At 45.1% G+C, this 25,443-nt stretch overlaps 1 protein-coding gene and 1 long non-coding RNA gene across 2 annotated transcripts in view; both read left to right on the forward strand.

The window, feature by feature from the left end:
• LOC144774721 (uncharacterized) lies at positions 1-25,005 on the forward strand. The gene is made up of 4 exons (XR_013600483.1): positions 1-148; positions 15,383-15,400; positions 23,560-23,592; positions 24,966-25,005. It is a non-coding gene; the product is annotated as an uncharacterized LOC144774721 (long non-coding RNA).
• A 45-nt stretch (positions 25,006-25,050) lies between these two features.
• The window catches only part of LOC144765484 (uncharacterized), a 68,850-nt gene continuing 68,457 nt past the window's right edge, over positions 25,051-25,443 (forward strand). The window contains exons 1-2 of the mRNA XM_078650327.1: positions 25,051-25,054; positions 25,127-25,412. Of these exons, the coding sequence (XP_078506453.1) occupies positions 25,051-25,054; positions 25,127-25,412 (290 nt within the window). The remainder of the gene's footprint in view (positions 25,055-25,126; positions 25,413-25,443) is intronic.

The raw sequence follows: 25,443 nt of genomic DNA on the forward strand, positions 1-25,443 counted from the left end.
AATTACGGAGCTCTGTCCAAGGGGTGCAGCGGGAAAGCTGCCTCCCCCTTCTCACCTTGGTGCAGTACCCCATTGTCAGCCATGCTGGCTTCAGTGCTGCTCCTCCTATGCGTCGCTCAACAGGCTGTGTCTGACTCGGACTACGACAGTAAGTGGGGTCATCAATGCATTGTGCCTTATTTTATGAAGAAACCTTTGTGGGTTTGGATTTGAGACACAGGGGCATATTACCAAGCTATAGCGATAATTATCGCTAAGCTTGGTTAGCGGCCAAAATAATAACGACGAGCTTGCACTATTTTTATCGCTTAGGAGCCTTGATATTATCAAGGTTTATCTCCTAAGCGATAAAAATCGGCCAAAATGCATGAATATCGCTGGAAAGTCAGCGATATTCATGCATTACCGAGCAAATGCTCTTAGCCATGTTATCCACCTACCATTGGATAACATGGCTAAGAACTACTCTGGGCAGGCGGAAGATTTTGGAGAATATTGCGCTTAGCGCGATTATTTCCAAAAGTTGGTAATAGGGGATAGTGATGTTAGCGACTGTTTCCAGTCGCTAACATCTTGGCACACCCACTTTGCATGTCATTAGCGATAATTATCGCTGACATGCAAAGTGGGACCCTAAATGCCCGCTATCGCCTATTAGCTGTCGCTAAATGGTGTTAGCGACAGCTAGGTAATAGGGCGATAAAATTAACGCCGCTTTAGCGGGAACAATTCCCGCTAAAGCGGCGATAAGGCCCTTGGTAATATGCCCCACAGTTCTCTCAATATAGTTCCCTGACTTCGATAATCAAACCGTTCCCTCCAAACCCTGTCTCTGATGATCAGCTTTCTCCTTGCAATTTACGCCCTCCAGAGGTTCCGTTCTCTCGACAACTCTCTGACTTCAATGATGAATTCTGATGCCTGTCTCAGGGATCACATCTGCCTGCACATCCATACTTCCTGATGAGCGAGTTCCCCTTTCTCCACTGCTCTCTAATGCTTCATTTATTCCCCCATAAAGCTCCAGTTTCTCAATAATCCATCCTCTCCTCTCGAAAGAAATTCCTTTCTCGGTTATCAATTGTCGTCCCAACTGATCTATTATATTTTCATCCCCAGGGTCAGACTGGCCTATCAGGCAGTGTGCGGTGGGCTTGTCTGACAATTCAGTTTGTGGGCCAGATCCCCGGCTGTGTGGGCATGCTTTAAGGCCCAGTGGGCCAATTTGTCCTGTTGATTTCCGTGATATTAAAACAAACATTGCAGAAAGCAAGCTCAAGCCCATGTACACTTCCATATGCAAAATACTTATGCGTCTTTACAAGTTCAAAACTGGTCTGATTTACAAATGTGGGCCACATTTTTAGTAGTGTGGTCCGCTAATGTTTGTTCGTACAGCTCCCTATACACCTGTTGACCTCGTTGTCCCCACAGCTACAAAGCATCCACTTGATTACTTTGTCTTCTTGTACAACAACCTGCCCTCCAGATGCCCATTAATGTCCCACCTACATCCCCAACCATGATGATGATGATTCAATCTGTGCCATGAAGCAGCCACCCCCTTCCTCTTTTGTGAAGGAAGTTTTCCCTTCTACCTTAAGGTCTCTGTGTTACCGATTATGAGTTCTTCTGCTTTCCTGATGGTCACGTGTCTTCAATCGGCGGCTTCGATCCTTCTTAACAAGTTCTCCCTTCTTCAGGCCTAATTCTCTACCCTCACAACACTGCTGCTTCCCCGTGATGCATCCTCATACATACATTACAGGGTTGTAGAATTTCTATCGCCCAACACCCAAGACATACTTATTGGGTTTAAGGGAAACAGATTTAGAAGTTTACTTTGCCCGATGGTCAAGCAGGCCCAATGTCCTGGAGCACAAACCCTTTGGTGCCAGTTTACAGTACAGACCTGTGAAACGATTGTCTGCCACTAAAGCAAGATTTGTATTTATCTGCGGAAATGGATATGTTTCATATTTGATATTAGGGCTTGCACTGGAAAGAAATGAAATGAGTTCAGCCTGCTTTACATGTGTGGTTACAATAAAAAAAAAGCACATGTACACATTTTTGCAAACTTGAACAATTGTAGGTTATGTATTTAATCCCAGAATGATAATTGATTAAATACATAAGCCTGAAAACTATATTGGTGATTTGGTCCTCAAAATAAAATGCACACATACAAAAATTGCAATCTGGAAAAAAACATTTTGGTGAACTGTTGCACAACTTTAGGAACCATTTCTCTGAGACATCTTTTAGTAAAACAAGTTAGATCTATGACAATATATATTTTTTAAACCTCATCATGGGCAACATGGAAATAGGTTAGGTGCCCTATTCTTAAAGAAGGAGTAAAAAATACACCTGCAGATATAAGTCCTTGCACTGGTGCAAATTTACAACTTTCAGGAATTCCCAATAGTATACACAATATACTCCTTGCAGACTTTTGTGAATTTAATTTTCTTGTTTGCTAATATACATGGAAACAGGTTCCAATACAGATCAGTCAACCCAGTCTCTCATTCTTCCAAGGTCAACAAAAGGTGTACCTTATAGTAATTATTTCAGACCCAAGAGTGAATATGCAAATGCTAAGTTTAATAATGCAAAGATATGCTTATCAATTGCAAATTCACTAATTCTACCCCGAACCCCCTTTGTTCACACCCCGGGAAAAGTTCTAATACTGCCATTGTAAGGACTCAAACTGCTCCCAATACTGGTTGTGCACATATTCATGTGGCATTAAAACACTTGGAACTACCACTTCCAACCTAACTCCAGCTCTATATGTATATTTGTGGAAATGTGGCACAATTGGAGCCTTGCGAAAAATTCAGACCCTGATATAACATGAGCATAATCAGAGAGGCTGTTTGAGAGCTCTGCTATATTAGAACATAGCTATTAGTTGTCTCTTCACTGTATGGCACCAAAAGAACAAGTGCATTTTTAAAAAGGACGAGTAGATATTTGAAGCATTGCTTCCTTCTGGCATGTAGATATATTAAAAAACTTCACACCTCTATTTTACCACATTTTCATGATGGTAGTCTTATCTCCCTCTTTCAAGGACCAACCACTGCCTCCTTGTTGTCCCCTATATAAAAGAGAATCAATTTCCTTTACATGACCAGTGGCCATCTTACGTACCAATACACTGATCCTACAGCTCATTGTCAACTTAAGGACCATTATTTATTATTCTAGATTCAAAGCTTGGGGTGCACAGGAGGGGGGTCATGGGATACAGCAGAGTACTCAGGGTTTCAAGAAGGAACAAGCATTAGCAAAGGAAATAGGTCTATGCGAGAACTATTGGCAACGTGTTTTAACCAATATGTACACCAAAGTGGTTGCTGTTCAACAAGGCTAAAAGTTAGCAGTGCGGAGTGGGGTGGCGTGGATTTCAGTGGGGTAGATTGAGGGAGAGGGGAATGGGGTAAAGTGGTGTAGGGGAGACTGACAGACTGGGGTTGGATAGAGTGGTATAGAATAGAATGGGGTCGACTGGGTAGCATGGAGTGGGGTGGATTGGGGTGGAGTGAGGTAGATTGGAGTGGAGTAGATTAGTGTGGTAGATCAGATTGGGGTGGATTAAATTGGGGTAGATTGGGGTGGAGTGGGGTAGATTGGGAGGTGGATAAGAATGGAATAGACAGATGTAATGTAGATTGGGGTAGATGGAGTGGAATATTTTGGGGTAGATTGGAGTGGGGAAGAGTGGTTGGATTGGGGTAGAATGGAGTGTTGTGGGTTAGATTGGGGTAATTTGGATTGGGGTATATTGGGTGGAGTGGCATAGATTGGAGTGGTGTGGGGTAGATTGGAGTGGTGTGGGTAGATTGGACTAGTGTGGGGTAGACTGGAGTGGTGTTTGGTATATTGGAGTGGAGTATGTGGGGTAGATTAGGTGGATTATAGTAGGGTAGCATGGAACAGAGTAGATTGGGGTAGTTTGGAGTGGGTTAGATTGGGGGAAGTGGGGTAGATTGGGGAAGTGGGGTAGATTGGAGTGGTGTGGGGTAGGTTGGAGTGGTGTGTGGTAAACTGGAGGGGTGTGTGTTAGGTTGGGGTAGATTGTGGTAGAGGAGGGTAGACTGGAGTTGAGTGGATTGGGGACACTGTAGTCTGTGGAAAAGTGGAGTAGAAGAGTGGGGTAGATTGAATTAAGGTACATTGGGGTGAAGTTGAGTAGATTTGGGTTGAGTGGGCAGTTTGGTGCAGACTGGGGTGGAGCAGAGTGTGGTAGATTGGAGTGTGATAAACTGGGGTAGGTTGGAGTGGAGTAGGGTAGATTGTGGAAGAGTGGAGTGCAGTGAATTGGGGTAGAGTGGAGTAGGGTATATTGGTGCAGAGTGGGGTAGATTGGAGCACAGTGGGGTAGATTAGGGTGGAGTGGTGTAGAGTGCAGTGGGGTAGATTGGAGTGGGATACATTGGGTGGATTATGGTAGAGTAGATTGGAGTGGAGTGGGGTACATTGAAATGAAATAGATTGGAGTTCGGCAGAATGGTGCAGGATAGATTAGAGTGGAGTAGATTGGACTGGAGTGGGGTACATTGAACTGGAGTGGGTTAGATTTGGAAGGCATGTGGTAGATCGGAGTTTAGTGGAGTGGGGTAGATTGGGTAGAATGGAATGGAGGTTGGTGGATTGGGGTAGAGAGGGGTAAGTATTGTGAAGTGGAGTGGGGTATATTGGAGTGGAGAGGGTTGGATTGAAGTGGGGTAGATTGAGTGGGGTAGGGTAGAATGTAGTGGGGTGGAGTTTGGTAGTTTGGGGTAGAGTAGATTGTAGTGGAGTTGGGTAGATTAGGATGGGGTGGATTGGGATGGGCTAGATTGGATGAGGGAACCATACAGTCCTGGAAGCCTTACTTTGTTGCATCAATGTCCCTTATTTTATTATTACTAGTGGTGATTCCTCATGTGCAACTTAAATGACTGACTGTCGTAGCATTAAATGCCTTAGTATTAAAGGACTGACTGCCGTAGTATTTCAGGAATGACAGTTCTCGGACCTCACAAGATAACCCCTTCTTGTGTAACTGACAGTTCATCATGCACGTTCTTGAATTTCTGATATATACTGTCGTTATCAAGAGGTGGAGCATGTGTTCTCCAGGATTGATGCATAATAATGTCTTTGAGGATCAGCATATTCCTATCTGCATTGGTAGCAGCACTTATTTGTGCCATGGACACAGCTGCAAAAGTGCTGGATCTCCCAATTAAGTTAACATAGGCCCCAGCCAATTTAGAAGAGGTATTCTGACACTGTATGGGTATGCGAGAAAAGTAGTCGACAGGGTTTTGCTCTTTACCCAGATGGTGCACAATGGCGTGGTCATACTCTTGCAGTCGTAGACCCCACCTCTCAATGCAAGGGGGCATCTTGACCTTTGCAGGCTTGATGATCAGGAACAAGTGTAAAATGTGTCCCATACAGAAACACATGAAAGTGTACGCAAGCTCACACAACAGCTAGGCTTTCTTTCTTAGGTTGCGAGTAAACTTGTTCAGTCACTGACAAACTTTGGCTAGCATAAGCTAGAAAATGTCTTAGTGCATTTGCTTCTCCACCATATTGGGCAAAAATTGCACCCAAACCCACTGGGCTGGCATCCAAAACAACCTATGGATGCAATTTCGAGTCGAAGTAAGCCATTTCAGTAGAATTACAATTGCATGTTTAATCGTCTTGAAACTTTGATCACGCTCCTGTGACCACTGAAATGAAACATTCAGTTTTGTCAACTTCCTCAATGGAGCGCTCGCAGCTGCAAAGTTACGGTTGTTCCTGGAAGAGTAGCTAACCATACCAAGAAAAAAACGCATCATATTTACATCTTGTGGAGGGGAGGTAGATGATCAAGACTGAATCTTGGCTGGATCTCAATTTATTCTCCTTTCCAAGAAAATGTGCCCCAAGAATTTTAGATTTGTTTTGTGAAATTCTCATTTTTCAGCATTCAACATGAGACCTGCATCAGCAAATATATGGCACACTTGTGTAAAGGCTCTATATTGTTCCTTTCGGGTGGCCCCAAATACTAGTATAGCATCACTGTAATTGAAAGCGTGCGTGACAGGCTCTATAATGTGATGAATTACATCTCGAAAAAGTTTGGTAGCTGAAGACTCTCCGAAACTCAATCTTTTGTATCTGAACAGACCGATATGAGTTGAAAAGGTAGTAATGTACTTGCAATTTTCTTCCTATTCGAGTGGATGATATCCTTTTCTAGGATCAAGGCGAGAAGAGACTTCAGCACCATTCAACTGAACAATCATATCAGCAATGTGCAGACCGGGATATTGTTCTCTTTCGTTTGCTTGACGCATGTCAACAGAATTTCCCACAGACCCTCCACTGTCCATTTTTAGGTACCACAACTATCGGCGACACCCATGGAGTTGGAAGAAACAGTAGACCAATCAAAGATATGTTTTAGCAAAGTTTCAGTTTCTTTTTCAACAGCCTCTTGTAGATGAAAGGCAAGTCTACGATGTCATTGAGCAATATGACGGATGTCCTCATTCTTGATGAGCTGCACTTTCATTGCCTTAAGTTTTCCTAATCCATGAAACAAGAACGGAAACTGATTCACTATGTTGTGATGAGAATTGATATTGAAATTCACAGAAATGAGTCCCATGTCAGACGCAGTGCTGTAACTGAGTAGACAGGCACTTGATGAAGTGCCCTGAAGGACATGATTTGGAGCTTGTACCTTTAGTTTCATAGTCGCCAAAAATTTATCTTATCTTTGTAATGGTGTCGAGGTTGCCCAAGTGTATACTTTGGTTTTTGATGGAATGAGCCGGGCCACCGGAGATAGTTCATGGTACTTTTTTCGGCTAGCATAATGGTTATTAACACACTACTGTCTATCATGAAAGGTATATAGCAATCATGGACCTTCAGTTTGATTTTGGGACAGTGTCCATAGGAATTTCAAGATTTCACTTGTCAATCCTTTTCCGAATTGTATTCTTCCTTGCAGGAAGCCAAACCTACATGCACACTTTTCAGTAGTCAGCATTGACATCGCACACCCATCTTCACTGTTGCTCGTCAGTGACATCGAAAAACCTCTTGATGAAGAATTAGATGTCAATCAGCATTTTTCAGTTTTCAGTGTCTACTTCCCTCAAATGATGTTGCTCTTTACTTCTATAGGTGGCACTGGAATGGTTCTAGAACTTTCTGGCAGCCATTTTGTCTTTGCAACATGACACACTGACAGTCATTTTGTCTTCCAGATGTGACACACTCACGTTGTAAATGGTATGAAATGGTTCTCTTTCCTGCAGCCTTTACATATCTGTCAAATAGCGGGACATTTACCTTCATGTGAAAAGGAAAATCCACATGAAAAACACAGCTTAATTTTCTTCCGAGGCATCATTTGCTGCCTTCTACTTTGTGTTTTTTCTCGCTTTTCATACTCAACACCGATTCATTCTGGGCTCCTCCAGCCTCCATGTCAGCTGCTTGTTTGTCAGCATGTTCTTTAGCTTTGGTAGCCATGAGCGCACACTCCAGGCTGCCCATCTCTCTCAGCATTCAGCATCTGAAGGAATCGGACAGGCACAAATGACTTCATCATTAAATTTGTTGAACTTATAGTGTTTGATGAGCACTTTAAGTCTTTCAACAAATTCATCAATGTTTTTACCATCTCTGTCCCTCCTGATTGAAGATGTACCTTTCATAGTCAACATTCTGCATCGGATTGAATTTGGTGTTCAGCACTTCTTTAATTTGACGATATGAGGTTTCTTGACCTCTTGGTATTTTCTTTATCAGTTCCTTCACTCTGTCACCTGCGAAGTTTTTTAATATTTGATGATCTTTTTGTCACCTGCTTCTTCCAGTGCATCAATGAATTCACAGAAAGCATTGATCTAGGCAGTCCATCTAGCGCCAATATTCTACTTCTTGGCAACATCGACAACGGACAGTGGTTTTAGGAAGGCGAGAGTGCCATATCGGGCTTTCTCCTTCAGTGGCGGCTGGTGACATTTGAAAGTGGTGGGCGTAAATACTGCACTGTGGGGAACGAGCGTCTGTTTTATTTTTTCATGACAGATAATAGCATATCTGACTTATTAAAAGTCTCTACATTCAATAAGCTCAATATGCATTAATTATGTTGCGCGATAGGAAGAGGAATGTCATCAGACAAGAACTACTAGAGCAAAGCCTGGTAAGTAGTGTTGTGGGAATAACCAGAAGCTCCTGAACGATGGAAAACTTCTAAAACTAAAGCCTTTCATTGAAAACCCACATAAGAACAAGTGACAACTGCATTAAAGATGCCGCTAGGTAAATGCCCAACAGACTTCTGCCTGCTCTCTTGCTTTACACATGCCACAACCACAGCTAATACCGCTCAACATAAAAGGGAATGGAAATGAAAGCGATGCTGATTTCATCGTTAATGACTTTGGTTTTGCATTCACCTGCCCTGAGGCCCTGCCACAAAGACGCTTTAACACGTTTTGTGTTTTTAGGTCGAAGGCCTAAAGGCTGCGCTTGCGCAGTCTTAGGCCGGAGATTTAATGGTTCTTAGTAGCGCTGTAGGTCCCGCCTTCCTGCCCCGTCTCTCCTCCATTGGCTGGCTTCCTAAACGGAGGCCAGCCATTGGAGGAGAGATGCGTCACTCCAAACAAGCCCCGTCTTTTCGGATTCGGGGGCGTAATTTTTGCTGTTCTTTAGACAGTGACGTCATGCGTCACTCAAAACAGCAAAACCACGCCCCCGATTCCGAAAAATTCGGAACCCTGTGGCAGCCATTTTCCTTTCCCCGCAGTGAGGGTGAGACTCGAGCCTCTGCCTCTGCCCCCGTTTGTGCCGTGCATTTGCCCCGCTCCTTGGCAATTTTCGGGTCCCCTGGCAGGTGCCCACCCTGCCAGAGACATCGCCGTTTAATTTAAGGCCGGTGCCCACCCGGCATTGCCAAAGACTTCACCGCCGGGCCCGGGATTCCCACACGCTGCACCCGCCTTCCTGCCCGCCTTCCTGCTCGGGGCCGCGCTGCTATTGGCGGACCCCTGAGGCAGGAAGACAGGCAAACGGAGAGAGGACGGAGGCCGGCCTACAAGCAAGCCGGAAGTCCCGCCGCGGAGGAGAAGGAGCCAGCTGCCGTCCCATCTGTGAGCAAAGGGCTGGTCTGTGAAGAAAAGCTGCACTTCACTCAGAGGCGGCTGTGTGCGCAGCACTGTCTCTGTGGGAGAGCTGTGTTGTGTCCCAAGCTGAGGCGTGCACCGGACCTCTCCTTCTCCAGGCGGGTACAGCAGATACTGTGCACGGGACCTGTCCCCCCCGGCCGGCCGGAGAGCTGTGCAGCAGAGTGCACGGAAGCAGTCCCGGCGCAGACCTGTGCAGCAGAGAGCAGAGTGCACGGAAGCAGTCCCGGTGGAGAGCTGTGCAGCAAAGCAGCGGCATGCCCCTCTCAGCCTCCTGCTGACCGTGGACAGGGCTGCGCCGCCGAGGTTCGACTGACGGTAAGGGTAACGCTCTGAAAGTTGTCTCCGTCCTGGCCATCCAACTCTCACGGCTCCCTCTCCCACTACCCTGACCTGCTTGACACTCTCTGATTTTGTTTTTTTATTTTTTCCCCCCATCACTGAAACCCCCATTTTGATCTCGGTGCAGCTCTATTCCTGCCCTTCGGCATCTCCTGTTGCAGTTCTGGGAGATGTACACTGCTCTGCCTGTGCATTCGTCCCTGCCCTTGTGCTCCTCACCCTTGCCCTTCAGCTTCTCAAGCTGTTTGTGGTGGGAGCCATGCCCTGCTGTGCCAGTGTACCTCATTCCTCGCCTGCCCTCTCACCTTTGGCCTTCCGCACCTCTGTAAGCGCGCTGCAGCCTTGGAGCGCTGCTTTTTAGTTTTCGCCTGCAGAGCGCTTGCAAAATCTCTTGTAATTAAAAAGAAAAATATTGAAACAGGTTTACAGCCCACCCATTAGTTACAATTGGTTATCTGTGCGGTCACTCCCATACAGTTTGCGGTTGGTGGCAAGTGTCCTCCCACTAGCCACATGATTCTTGAGGTACATTGATTTAGTTAGGTTCTAACACTCCATAAGAGTACATGTGTTTCCCGACTGTCTTCCCTCTACCAGCTCACCCTTTCCATGACACTTCCTGCACCAAGAGCATCTTTCCCCCGCGTCGTTGCTTACACCAGCCTCCATGCACACTCTTAAACACCAAGTAAACCTTGGTAAACCCGTAGACCACGTGGCACCCACAAGTAAGTAGCAGGCAGGAAAGGGATCGCCTTGGTAAGTCCTAAATTTTTAATCTGCAGCCCGCCCCGGTTTGTAAGAAAGCATGATCCCTTTCCTTGCATACTCTATGCTAGCGATAAATGTGCCATCTGTTGCACTGCACAGGTATGCGCTAGATCCATGCTGTGAGGAGAACCGCACACAATGCGGTATTAATTCTAGTTATGGTATTTCGTGGAATTTAAAAATGAAACATTCTCTTATTTGAGTATCAGAATGTTGGCAAGCATGAGGTGGAACACTCTTGATGTCATTGGACACTGAACAAATTATTCTTTGGCTTTTTTTTAGGACTTTTGCCTCATTTTGCTTACTCCGTCCTCCGAAGTTTCCCAACGCCCCCATTGAGAGTAACGCCAGACACCATGAAGTATCTTGACAGTTTATATGCAATTTAGACACCCCCACAACTAGGAGTGTCAGGCAGTTGTGTTGAAGATGCCGAACATTGTTGTGAACCACGCAGGCACCAATCCACTACCGAACATGGGACTATCATTACACAACACAGCATCGGTGTGCTTTAGAGTCACATGAGGATGCTCAATACTCCCAACATTTCCTTCTTTTTTTTTTTTCCTTCAAACTATTTTGCAGTAACAAAGGCACCTGTTATTGTCTTAATTTTTTACAAGTACATGAATAGGCAGTACATTTCACCCCCTTACCCCACTCTTCTGTCTATTCACACTCACGCCGTGTGCCCAGTGGGTCCAGAGAACCGCACGTTTCTGGGGCTCGCTCCACAGCAGACCCGCAAAGTAATCTGTTTTTTTTAAGCAGGTCCGTCATATGGCACGTTACTTGGCATATCCTCTTAGGTGTTGAGAGGGAGTGACTTTGCTAAGATGGGGAGCTAGTGGTGTTTTCCAACGTAAGGAGTTCTTCTCGCAATGGCTGCCATGTGTCACAAGGTCTACATGCTATTGGTTGCCAGTTAGCGTATAGCTCACAGTTAGTGTTACAGTGGATTAAGCTGTTAAGCCTTGCTTTTTGTGTAGGAGAGTGCTTGCTGCCTCAAAGCGGCGTGAGGTTTTAGGGATGTCATGTACATAACCTAAGAGCGCTCGTTTTGGTGAGGGTGTGATTATGATGTGAGTCATGTGTGACAGCTCTGCAAATATGACCATCCAATATTGTTCATCCTATCTCGGCTCCACGTCATACGTGCAAAGCCCACAAGCGGTGTGTAGCATTTGGTGCATGTGTCTCTCACTACCTCACTCTCTAGCTCACAACCTCACAACTTCAATCTCTCTCTCTCTAACTCACTACCTCAATCACTCTCTATCTCACTACCTCACTCTTTCTATCTCACTAACTCACTCTCTCTTTCACTACCTCTCTCTCTATCTCACTACATCACAACATCACTCTCCCTCACTACCTCACTCTTTCACTACCTCACTCTCTCTTATCTCACTACCTCACTCTCTATCTACCTCACTCTCTCTCTCACTACCTCACTCTCCCTCTATTTCAATACCTCACTCTCTCTCTGCTAATGCAATAGGTATCACATATGCAAAAAAAAGCTAATGCCAATAGAAATGACAATGCCATTTATTTAGGGATACATAAAAGATTAAAAAAATAATGAGCAATACCAATAGCTCTACCTATAATATTGCCGAGACCATTGCATTGTAAATGCTTGTTATGATAGCAACCCAGGGCTTGCAAGTCAGAGCCATTGTTTCAAATTAAAGCAGTATATAATATGCATGCTGTAATGGTGGCTGCACAGCAAAATGTGTCACTCATGTTTACAAGGCCGTTTAGTGCAACAGCTGCAAAGCCCCAAATATAGCGCCTCTGATTGAATGTGAAATAGGGGGAGGCACATGGGTTGCAACATTATGGGAAATACAGATACGCATACAGGAAATTAGAATATTATATAGTGTCTGTAGAACGATGTGGGTTTTGTATTTCAATTGTTTTCTACATATACAGACATATTAAAACACACATACTTCCCCCTTTCAAGCTTAGTATATTTATAGAATGTGGAAAGGCCGCTTTTCTAAATGAATAGGACACATGAAAAGATTCCATATCATTGTCCTGTGCCTAAGATATTTCTTTATCCATTATCTTCCTTTTCACCTTGACTAAAACCTGTCCTCAGCCAAACTGCAGCCAAGAACCAGTAAGGGTTAGTTGAGAAAGCTAGGCATGTCATCAGGAGTAATCGGCAAGAAATCTGTCTCTAGTAAGCAGGTTAACTTACAGCCCGGAAAGGCACAGAGAGCCAGTTGAACAATTACTGCACCAAATCAGGTCACACAGGAAAACATCCCGGACCCGACGTACTATAACAACACCAAGACGTACATAACAGACCCCGCCTAAATACACCGCAAGCACGAACATCGCACACCAACACTTGACTATGGCAAACACATAATGAAAAGACTGCACAACACAACCAGAAGCAAACATGCACAGGGTACTTTCAAGCAGCAAAATACAGATTATCTATAAAACTAATGGTGAAGCAGGTGCCATTACGGGTGGGTGGGGGATTGGAAATGGGGTCGTCGCGCCGCTGAGGGGATGGGGGGGAGGCGGGATAAATAAAATAAAAGTAAAACTTACCTTAAGTCCCGAGACTCCCGACTCCCGCCATCCTGTTTTTTAATTCCTGCAGTGCACATCATCAGACAGGAAGAGGGCTGCAGGCAGCCTCCCTCCCCTCCACCGCAGCCTGTGATTGGTGAGGCAGCTGCCCCACCCAGGTCATTTTCTCTCTGTTTGCTGCAGCATACAGAGAGAACAGGGAGAGTGGGCGGTGTTGCTCGAGGGCAGGGGGGAGTGGCTTGTCCACTGTTGTTCATACTGACTGTTTGGGCGGCCTCAAGCTGCCCAAACAGTCAGTATGAAGAGCATTGGGCAAGCCACTCCCCCCTGCCCTTGAGCAGGACCGCCCACCCCCAACCAGGAACTTCTGCTTTCTCGCCGTGCGAGTAGGCAGAAACAAATGGTAGTTATTTCGGTAATAACTACCATTTGTTTATGCCTTCTCGCACGGCGAGAAAGCAGGGGGGTGGTGCCCAAAAGCCCCTATAGAGGAGCCGCCACTGCTCTCTTTGGCAGCCATAGAAGAGCTGAAAAATTGTACTATTCCAACCATCGCACACACCCTCCTTTAAAGGCAGGATTTGACAGCTTTGTAAGCACGGCCCCCATGCTTACGCTTGGGTTGCTGTGCCTTGGCGCTGAGATTGGATGACTGTCTTTACTCTAGATGTTGAGTAAGTAGATGCTTGTTCTTGCATCTGAGGTGTGCCGCCCTTGCCGTTTCTTCATGCTATCTTACATCTGGTTGATCTCTGCCTTTTAGTGCTTCTTTGTGCTTATCTACTACTGCTCACAGCGTTCTCCTTCACCTGGCTGTCGCCGCTTGTTGCGATTTCCGTACTAGGTTGATACTGCCTTTGGCGATTCCACATTGTATGACTGTTAAGTTGTGGCATCACATGTCTTATCTCAGTTATAGTAGCAATTTTCTGATGATGGTAAATTAAACTTTCCATGGGCCCTTCACTTTCTTTGAAGGTCTCGTACTGGCTGAAGTTGCGACTCCACATACGCCAACCGTTGAGTCTTCACTTCGACTGAGTAACGAATGAGTAGTTTGCTTGGCCTTGCAAATTCTCTGGGAAAGCACCCTTGTCTCTCCGGGTTGCTGGGCTTACGTATCCTCTATCTTGTCACCAGTTGTAGTATCCTCCCCAGCCCAAAAGCATGTAAATTAGTTATGCCACACACGGAGCTTAATATTACAGGTTTATTTCTCTGAGTGTAACCGGTTACTGACACATACTGCATCATGAATTTTATTAACCACACCTAATCACTTATGTTACTAAACTACGGAGTCTTTTAGGGACCATGGAGGTCCCGCGCTTTATAATACACAAGACACTACACTGCACACAAACGACAATGTTTTCAAATGTCATCACATAGTGTATTGATGAGTTTTGATTATATTGAAATATTTGTTTCCACTACATTTCAGAATTACAAAGTTAATACTGATTCTGGTATATTCTGAAACATCAGGGCAGTTAATTTTCTTCTAAATGTGCTAGAAATAAACATTCTAAACAATCTCCTCTTACCTAGATACTCAGCAGAATTGCACATAAATTCTCTCACTTTGAAGTCAGAGAAAGAAAAATAAACACCAATCTCCCTCGAAAGAGGAAGCTTGACATTTGACCTGGTTTTGAATGCCCAGCAAATGTGACAAGATAAGACCAAGATTTAAAGGCCGGTTTACAAAAAGCAAGTTTATGTAAGAATATAGTAAACAAGGTTTGGGCAAGCTGGACAGCCTATAGCAAGCACAGCCAGCAAATAGAAAGCCAGAAAGTGTGAGTTACAAACCACAAAGAAAATGGTAAGAAATGGGCGAAATGCATTCCTAGGTCAGCTTTTTGAATGTTCACAAGATAACTTTAGCAAATCAAACAGCCTTTGGCCTAATAAGGGGAGCAGGAAGGGTCAGGGAGAGCAGGAGAGTAGTCAAGGCACATAAGAGACTGGATCACTTTGGACATGAAAGGGTTTATTGAGTTCTCTGATTCAGTGCCTTCAATAAAAAAAGTCTGACAATGCAAGTGAAAAACATAACAATGTTTCTGTTGCACTTATAGGACAATGTTATTGAGTAAGCCATATTAGGAATATTCTACTCCGTTCTCAAGTCTAGGTTGTTGTGCTCTGTTCTAGAGTGCATGTCTGTGGTATTGTGCTCAGTTCTTGAGGCATATACTGGAACATTTCATCCTGCCCTGTAGGATACATCTGTTGCCTCCAGACTAGGAGGCCAAATCTGCAGCAAACAAAAGGTCAAGTAGAGTGCAGAGAAGTGTGGCCTACAGGTCAGCATGCCTGCTTCAGAAAGTTTATGCTAAGAGATAGAAATTTCTGAATCCACATAATCTGAAAGAGCTATGGTGACATCGGAATGTAATTTTGGGACCGTTCTCAAGTGTAAGGAGTCACAGGCAGTGCCCAGTTCCTGACCCTCTGTCATGTTCTCTTTTTTGCAGGACCTGCGGACTATTACGGTGAGTATGTGACACAGTGCCACCACATACGATTGTTCTAGCACTTTCATATATAACAGTACCACATATGGGGCCTGATTCACAGAAGGCCTCCACACTCGCGGTGGAGGACCCACAGTCACGGGGGAGTCTCTGCACTCGAGGTGGAATCTCTGTAATGAAAACTCTCATAGAGGAGATTCGGCCCCGAGTGCAGAGACTCCCCCACGACTGCGGGACCTTGGCCATGAATACGGAGGTCCTTTGTGAATCAGGCCTATAGATCTCATCATTGCACCTTTGCCTCCATGGTATATAGCTGTGTTACTGAAGTGCTAGACCCACACGTAACATGAGGCATCAAATCAGCACTGCAGACAGTCATGGAGTGGCTGGGATAATTCCTTTTTTGCCAACTGCTACTGTCTGTCACAGTTTCCCACAGCCGAGTACTGGGGTAGAGGACATTGAACAAACACTTACACATGTTATAAATAGGTGAGATTTCAGGGAAACATACCAATTGCAAATAAAGGGATGATCTCAGGAAGAGATACCCATATACAAACACAAATTAACAAATTACCTGAGGGAGACCAAATGACTGCGAGTCTAGCAAAAAAAGGAATGCCTGCAAGCTGGGACAAAATGGCCACCAGTTGAGGCAAAATGGCCAACTACTGAGATAAAATGGCTCCCAGCAGTCACAGCACACCTAGGAGAACAAAGAGAGAAACTTCTGCTTATGAAACCTGAATTTCAAAAGTCTGCAACAAGTGCCCGACACCGCATACCCCATCATAAACATAGTAGAAACATCCCACTCACTACAAAACAAGAGAACTGAAGGAACAGAAAGGCAGGTCTGTGGGTGTAAAACATTTATGGAAGGTCAATAAGCCAGCCAGCTTTTCACTCATGCCCACGGAGCCAGAACACCTTGCACTGGAAAAATTTATATGTTCGTGCCCAAGACCCACATCCATATGCTTCATAGGCTACTGGCCTTTGTCCACCAGGATTCTTCAAGTAATGGCTGAATAGGGTGACGACTGTACCTTTTTCATAGGACAAGTACAGAGAAGATCCCCAGGAGCTGACATCCACTGGGCACAGCGACTGTTTACTTAATCTTAAGGAGATGCCAGCAAAGAGACTGAAAATGTGAATGTTCTCGATATAAAACAGAAAATGACATACTCAACTGTTATACTCATTTCCCATCTCTCTGTCTTTATCTTTCATTCTCTTCCACCATCTTACCCATCCTCCATTTGCTCGTATCTTTTATTCTCTTCCACTGTCCTATACTTCCTCCATTTGCACTTTTCTTTTATTCTCTTTCACTCTCCTATCCTTCCTTCATTTGCACTTTTCTTTCTTTCTCTTCCACTGTTTTACCCTTCCTTCATCTGCACTTAAAAACGAATTACTTACCTGTACACTATGGTTCTCCAGTATTGATATCTTTCATAGATTCACATGCTTGTATCTTCCGCGTCGTCATGGTGGGAGTCTCACAGTAAATGAATAACAATAGAAGTAAAAGAACAAACTGCATAGAAAACCATAGGGAAGTATATACTTTGGTAACCTATCATCATTATTATGTGGTCCAAATGCCAGCCAATCGGCTGCCAGCCCTGAGATCACACTCCCCAGCCGAGCCACCATACCTCAGATTTCCAGCCCCAAGTGTGAGCCAAGGATGTATCTAGAGATAAAAGTGATCTACCTGAGAAAACGGGGAGGTGGGCGGGCCGCATATGAACCTATGAAAGATATCAATACTGGAGAACCATAGTGTACAGTTGAGTAACTAGTTTTTTCTCCAGTATTGAATCTTTCATAGATTCACATGTTTGTATCAGAATAGAGAGCAGTACTTATATTATGTGGTGTTTCCAGGATAGAATCTTTTTTTCTTAGGGCTCTGCTTCGTATTACCAGAAAACCATAATGACTTATAATAAGAAACGTTTGCATATCTCAGTGCATATCACATTGGGAACATGATACTTGAAAATACCCACAATGCATAGTAAGACCATCCGATGAAACACATAAGAGGACAAATGTTACAAGAAATAACATAGCATGTTAGATATGGTCTGAGAAATACCTTAGTGAAACAGGTGCCGTAGAACTGCTTGTCCCACTGCTGAATCCGCTTTCCACGCTGTGTCCAGACAGTAATGCCTGGTAAATGTGTGTGCATTTGTCCATGTTGCCGCTCTGCAGATGTCCGGGAGTGACACTCCCGCAAACAATGCTGCTGAAGTTGCCAACTTCCTCCTCGAATGAGTGCATACTCTGGATCGCAGAGGCTTTCCGGCTTTCTCATGGCATAAAGAAATGGCAGAGGCTATCCATCTAGAAATACTAGATCTTGACAGAGCCAAGCCTTTTCTGGGCCCAGCAAAGGCCACGAACAATGGGGTTGTCTTTTGAAAATATTTTGTTTTGTCGATATGGAACTTTGATGTCCAGTGAATGCAGAGGTTTTTTCTGCTGCAAAAGATGTGTTCTTAAAATATGTAGGCAACACAACGGGTTCATTGAGGTGAAAAGCCGAGGGGACATTGGGAATTAACTTGGGATTTGTCCTGAGTATGACCTTATCTTGTTTGAATTGAAGAAACGATTCTGTGATCAAGAAAGCCTGGATCTCACTGACCCTCCTGGATGAAGTGAGGGCGAGCAGCAAAGACCCCTTCCAAGAAACAAACTGTAATTCAGCTTTGTGAACTGGTTCAAACGGGGTCTTCATGAGTTGCGTCAGAACTGTGTTGCGCTGCCGTGGAATTGATGGATGCTTAAATGGAGGGAACACTCTGAAGAGCCCTTTCAGAAATTTTTTCATCACCCTCTGATACCAAAGAAATGGACGATTTGGTGTTCTGCGATGTCTTGAAATAGCCGCAAGATGTACTTTGACTGATGCATGGGAGAGTCCTGTCTTGGCTAAGTGTAATAGGTAAGGAAGAATTTGCTCTGGAGAAGAGTGAAAAGGGTGCAGAGCTTGAGTGGAACACCACTGGCAAAATCTCTTCCACTTGCTGTGTAAGTTCTATTTGTTGAAACTGCTCGAAATTGAGAGAGGATATCTCAGCATTCCTGAGGGATATTGAAGGAATGAAATTCGTGCTCATGAGGTTCCAGGCTGACAAGTTCAGTGATGTCAACTGTGGATGAAGAACTTGTCCTTTGTTCATTGAGATTAGATCTTGAATCAAATGAAACTGCATCCTGGGAGCAACTGACAGCTGGAGGAGCTCAGAAAACCAGAATGGGCTCCGCCATGCCGGGGCTATCAGAATCAAGTGGCATGGTTCCGACCTCATTTTCCGTAATACCCTCGGGATCAGAGGGAATGAGGGAAATGCATACGCAAACATTCCTGACCAGCGGAGGAGTAGATCATTACCCCAAGATCCCGCTTGAGGGAATCTGGTTGCAAAATGTTTGCATTACTTGTTGTGGTGATTTGCAAACAGATCCAGAGATGGAGTGCCCCATAAGCAAAATATTTGCAAGAGTTGATCCTGAGCTAACTCCCATACATGGGAAACACTGGCAGATCTGCTCAGGATGTCTGCCCTTATGTTGTGAACTCCTGGAACGTGCTGAACCTGCAGAGAGATGTTGTGCAGCAGAAGCCAGTTCCAAATCTCTTGAGCTTGTGCCAATAGGGGCTTTGATTTTGTACCCCCTTGCTTTAGCAGATAAAACATCGACGTCGAACTGTCTGTCCTGACCAGTACAGGCGAATTGTGGATTTTGGGGAGGAAAGCCTGGAGGCCCAAGAACACCACCTTTAGCTCTAACAAGTTGATGTGTAGCTGAGCTTCCTGAATGTCCAATGGCCTTCTGTTTCGAGGTCTTGGAGGTGTGCTCCCCATCCGTGCAGTGAGGCGTCTGTCGTAATGACATAAGTGAGACATTGAGGTTCAAAGAGCAGACCTTTTGATAAGTTCTCCCTGATCTCCCACCATCACCGTGCTGCCTGTATTTGAGGAGTGATGGTGATTCGATCCTCGAAGCACCCTTGGGATTGCACCCATTGCATGTCGAGTAGTTCTTGAAGGGGCCGTATGTGTAGCCGGCAATTTGGAACTAAGGGGATGCAGGAAGACATCATTTCCAACAATGATTTGAAGATTCTCACTGAAGTGGACCTTTTTGTTTGTAATTGTGACGCCAGACTTAAGATTTTTTGGGTGCGTTTTTCTGAAGGAAACGCTTATGCTTCCTTCTTCTGGAGCCTGGCCCCTAGGAATTGAAGAGACTGCGATGGAATGAGAGAAGATTTTTCTATATTGATCCGTAGGCCTAGGAATTGGAAGAGATCCAAGCAGCATTGTAGGCATTGCAGGGTGTCTTGGTATGATGCGCCCTTTATTAGCCAATCGTCCAGATACGGATATATCTGGTGGCCTTGTTGTCTCAAGTGCACTGCGACCGGTGCCATGCATTTCATGAAAACCCTTGGCGCGGATCTGAGGCCGAAGGGTAACACTTTGAATTGGTAGTGGCGCCCTGTCACCGCAAATCATAGATACTGTCTGTGTTTGATATGAATCGGTATATGAAAATGGGCATCTAAGAATTCTAGTGATACCATGCAATCTCTCCTGCGCAGCATCAGGAGGATTTCCGGAAGAGACAGCATACAAAACAACATTTTTCTGATGCATTTGTTCAAGCCTCTCAGATCTATTACCTGCCTCCATTTGGAAGACTGCTTTTTTCGTATCAAGAAAAATTAGAGTAAAATACTTCCCCTTTCTGTTGAGGCGGAACCTCCTCTATTGCCCCTTTCACAATGATGGACAGAATTTCTGCCTTGAAGGCGGAAAGATGTTGTTGCTTTCTGTGAACAGGCAGTTGATCCAGAGGTTTTTGTATGAAATCTAGGGTATGGCCTTGATGGATAACGTCCAGTACCCACCTATCCGTTGTTATGGACAACCATTGATGATAAAAACGAGAGAGGTATGTTCTGCTTGAGGTATGACGAGGTGGTCGGCGCCTTGGCATTGTCACTGTATCCGATTGGAGTCCTGTGATTTTCCCCTCGTAGCAGATGTCCTTCTGGGCTGTTAGGTAGAAAGTGTTCGAGGAACGAAACTGCTGGTTGCTGGAAATTGATGGTACCCCTGTAGGTGCTAAGGTTGTTACCTGTTGGATTGGAAAGAGGATCTCTGATTATACTGGCCTCTTGATCCTCTTCTACGAAAGAACTGGAACCCGATTTGCTGTAGGGAACCTAACACTCTCGCTGTGTCTGTGTCTGAATTTATTCCTTGAAGTGCATCATCGACGTGTTTGCCGAAGAGATTCTCCCCATCAAAAGGCATATCGACAATTTTTGCCTGAACTTCAGGCCTGAATGATGTAGCCTTTAGCCAACCTTGTCTACGGAGCGCCACTGCTCCGGCCATCTGGCTGAACACCACCAATGATATGTCCAAGGCTATGTCTATGGATTCAGAGGCTGCCCTAGCCCAGTCGTGTAAGATGATGGTAGCCTCTTCTTTTCTGTCTTCTGGCAGATGAGCTAAAAGTGGTGCAAAGTCCAAGCACATCTGCCTTTTGTAGCGGCTGATAAGAGCCAGCGCATCTGAAGCTTTAATCGAAGCTGCTGCCATAACTGTGCCATCCATCTTTCTTCCTTCCTTGTCGGGAGGAGTTGAATAGGCAGAGGCCGGGTTCTAGGAACCCCTCTGCGCCACCTGCATTTCCACCGATTCAGGCTTTGGATGCCCAATCAGGCACGCTGGGAAGGACTCGGGAAGCCCGATACTTTTTTCTCGATTCTGGGTACCGAGGCTGCAACCGAGGCTGGATTCCTCATGATCTTTAAACCCTCATCCCATATATGATCGATCATTGGGATCATTCTGATAGACTTCCTGGATGATTCCTTGAAGTCATAGCGGAAAAAAGATCAAACCTCGTGGAGGCTCTTTCCATGAGGTCATGGAATCCTCTGATGTCTTCCGGTGGGGAGCTTGCCGGTGATGGCGATGGAGATGGAGAAGTTGGTATGACATATTGATCCCATTTGTTGCCTACTGGATCATCTTGAAGAAGTTCTCCTTCCTCTGGCTGTTCTTCCACTTCGCTCACTGCGAAGTCATCCCGAATCGTAATTATTGTAGGGGTGTGCATTTTCTGCACCGGAGGTAGAGGTTGAACCACCAGAGCCTGTGCCGCAGGTTATGATCTACCTGAGATGTCTGAGGCAGGGGTGTTAGCATCCGGGAAGAGGCGATAATAGTCATTATTCATGTGTCGTAAATCAGACACTAGCGAGAGAGGCATAAACATCAACTCTTCCCTCACATTAAGATTTATGTCTTCTTCCTCCTCATAATCGTACGATTGTTGGAAAGACTCATATCTTGGAGCCGCATACCGAGCGGTCTTTAAAAGAGCGATCTTCCTGCACTTCCTGGTCGTCTGTATCCTGGCTTTTAATTTGCAACTGTGAGGGGCTGTAGGCCACTCCATATGGTCCATCATCTTCTAACTCTTGCATATCCAGAAGATTTGAGAGAGGAAGCAGAAAGATTGTAGTCCATGAGGTAAATTCTGTGTTCTTCTTGTCTGTCGACGAGTCTGTCGATGGCAGAAACCTCTTTATCGAGATCATCATCCGCGATCTTGTCATCAGAGATTTGAAAGTCATCGTGGACGGAACTCCCGTTGACGAGATTGACAACGGAGAAACCAGTATGGCCTTCGACGAGGTCGTCTGCTCACTCGTCGTCGACGGTGGCGTTCAAGATCTCCCCGTTGACGGGGTCGCCGACGATCTTGTCTTCGACGGTGTCGTCTTCGTAGATGCCGTTGACGACGCGGTCGTCTTTGTGATGATCTTCCTCGAGGATGCAGTCGTCATCGACGTTTTCGTAGCCGTAAGCACCGGGGACACTCTGGTCTTCGTTGATGGGGCCGTCGACACAGCTCTAGTCTCGGAGGGCTTCTTTAGAGGTGTATGAGACAATGAAGAGGAAGATGACCCCTTGTCCTTAGTCTTCTGCTTTTTTAAATCTCCCTTCTCCTCAGAAGGTTCTATCTTCCGTGTTTTTAGAGGAGTGTGCATTAGAGTCATCCTCTGAATCAGTCTCTGAGGTGGGCTTCTTTTTCTGAAGCCACAACAGTAAACAAGCCTCTCTGTCCTTAAGAGTTTTAGCAGATAAGGTTCGACAATATTTGCACTCCTTAGGAACGTGCTTGGGATGAAGGTAATATAAACAATCTTTGTGGGGTTCTTCAGAATATAATCTGGCTTTCCCACAAGATCTGCAAGGTCTGAAAAGCCTATTTTTAGAGCCTTCAGACATTTTGAGACAAGAGAGGAAAAGGAATACCTCAAATCCAGTAGAAAAGACTGTAGTAAGACAGGTCAAAAGTTCGCCAGGGAACAGACTGAGCAAGGCCCAAGGAGACTCCTTCTCACACGACAGCGGTTGGAAATTTGAGGTATGGTGGCTCTGCTGGGGAATGTGATCTCAAGGCTGGTAGCTGATTGGCAAGCATTTGGACCACATAGTATTGTTGATAGGCTACCAAACTCTATACTTCCCTAAAGTTTTCTATGCAGTTTTTTCTTTTACTGCTATTGTTATTCATTTACCGTGAGACTCCCACCTTGACGACGGGGAAGATACAAGCATGTGAATCTATGAAAGATTCAATACTGGAGAATCTTGTATTCTCTTTCACTGTCTTACCCTTCCTCCATCTGCACTTACCTTTCATTCTCTTCCACTGTGTTACACCTTCTCCATTTGCACCTGTCTTTTATTCTCGTCCACTGTCCTATAATTCCTCCATATGCACATATCTTGCATTCTCTTTCACTCTCTTACCCTTACTCCATATGTACTTATCTTTTATTCTCTTCCAGTCTTACCCCTTCTCCATTTGAACCTGTCTTTTATTCTCTTCCACTGTCCTATGCTTCCTCCATCTGCACCTATCTTTTATTCTCCTTCACTGTCTTACCCTTCCTCCATCTGCACTTATCTTTCATTTTGTTCCATTGTCTTACCCTTCCTCCATCTACTGTTCTTATTTGCTCTCTTTATTTAGACTTCAGTGATGAATATTGGGGGGCTGGTTCTCTGGGATCCCAGTCCATAACTCTCTCTCCTTTACATTTTTCACAGGGCCTGTAAGCGACTGGATTTATATTGATGATAGTGAGTATGGATAATGAGGTCATTAATGCATTCATCCGCACCGTGGGATCGTACTAAGTTGCACCAGCAGAAAAAATCACATAACACCCTAAAGACACACATCACAAAAACAAGTTACACTTCAGCACGCAGAAGATTACAGCCTTTTTTAAAGACATAAATGTTAATGCTTTTCTCTCTTCAAATATCATACTTCCTTGAGTGTGAAGCAGCGGATAGACACAATTCTCCCACTGTTCATCTCAAAACAAGCCGCTTCAGTGTCCCACGAATGTGGCAGGTACCCATGAAACTGCACCCAGACGCAAAAAACACCCCTTGATCAAGCCCTAATCACCGTATGCTCACACATAATTCACTACCTTTAACATACAACGTGTCAAATATGTTCACACATCATACCTTAAACACACACATACACACACTCATACACTAGAGACACACAATACTTCTACATGCATGCGATGAGTTGAACACCATGTGCACTACAGACTGCACAACCTACACACATACAGAGCACACCATATGCACACACATTACACCACACAATAAAGACACCTATGTCTATAGAGGTACTGGTCAGAGAGAGAGGGAAAAAACACACAAACTGCTTGCTCACACACACCTCAAGCAAGCAAGCTGATATAAGTGTGAGATGAGCAGGGCATAATTTGAGCAAGTGGTTTCCGTGGTCGGCACCGGCACATAATTATCAACACCGGCGCTTGTGACAGTCTGCCACAAGGTGGTGCTGTCTGGCTAATTTAAAGATAACAACAACAATAGTCAATTATTAAGTCAATATACATTAAAATTGACTATTACCGGCCACCCTAGCATATAGTATAGCGTGTGGGGCCTGGAATTTCACACCTGTAGGAGTGTAATGGTTACAAGTTATGTTGTTATTATAATTGGCAGAGCTGGCAGGGCAATGTGTGGTGCAAGCTGCAGTAGCCTCCTGACAAGAGCCCTGGCACTTATTAATTTACAAATTAAGAACCGGAGATGGGGTTCTTGCCTTAAGGGCTGTGGTGAGGGGGTGTGGGGTGATTGTGGTGGCGTGCTGGCTTGAACAAGTGTGTGGGAGGCTGTGGCCTTGACAGTTGATTGAAGAGACATGTGAGAGCAAGTGGAGAATGGGGGTTCACCGGATGGGCAGCATGTGCCACATGATCCATGTGACTTTTGGTGGAGAGGGGGTGTAAGCCCTATTTCTCCAACACCCAGTAGTTTAGCTGAACATGAAGGACTGTGGTGAAACACATGTTTTTCAATTTGTGGCAGCCAGGAGTGGAGGGAGTGCCAGGAGCTGGGAGTGGAAGATTTAGCACAGCACCACAAGCTGAAACAATTTTTTTTTTTTTTTGCAGGGGTGGCCGACCCTCCAAAGCTTTTCACCACAGGTAACAAAAAAGGCATAAATGCTGCATGCAGTCAACAGAACGAGGAACAGTCATGAGTTTGTGACCTTTCTCTTCATTTTCTAACTACGATTCCAGTTTGTGACCTTTCTGTCCCATTTTTATCTTAGATCCCAATGTGGCCCTGAAAGGCATCACCAGCCAGTCTAGCACCTATGACGAGTTTGGTGCCTCAGCCAATGCCATTGATGGCTCCTTGATCACCAACTACCGAAAACAGACCTGCACTCACACCGACCTGGAGTTCGAGCCATGGTGGATGGTTGACCTTGGCCGTGTCTACCAGATATCTTTTGTGGTGATACTCAACCGGGGAGATTGCTGTAGTGATCGCCTCAATGGAGCGGAGGTGCGGATCGGGAACTCGGACAAAGATGGCGGCACGAGGAACCTCAGGTAAAGCGGGTAAGGTGTTGAGGGAGGACCT

This window comes from Lissotriton helveticus, chromosome 1_1 (genome assembly GCF_964261635.1).
Source record: "Lissotriton helveticus chromosome 1_1, aLisHel1.1, whole genome shotgun sequence".
NCBI lineage: Eukaryota > Metazoa > Chordata > Amphibia > Caudata > Salamandridae > Lissotriton > Lissotriton helveticus.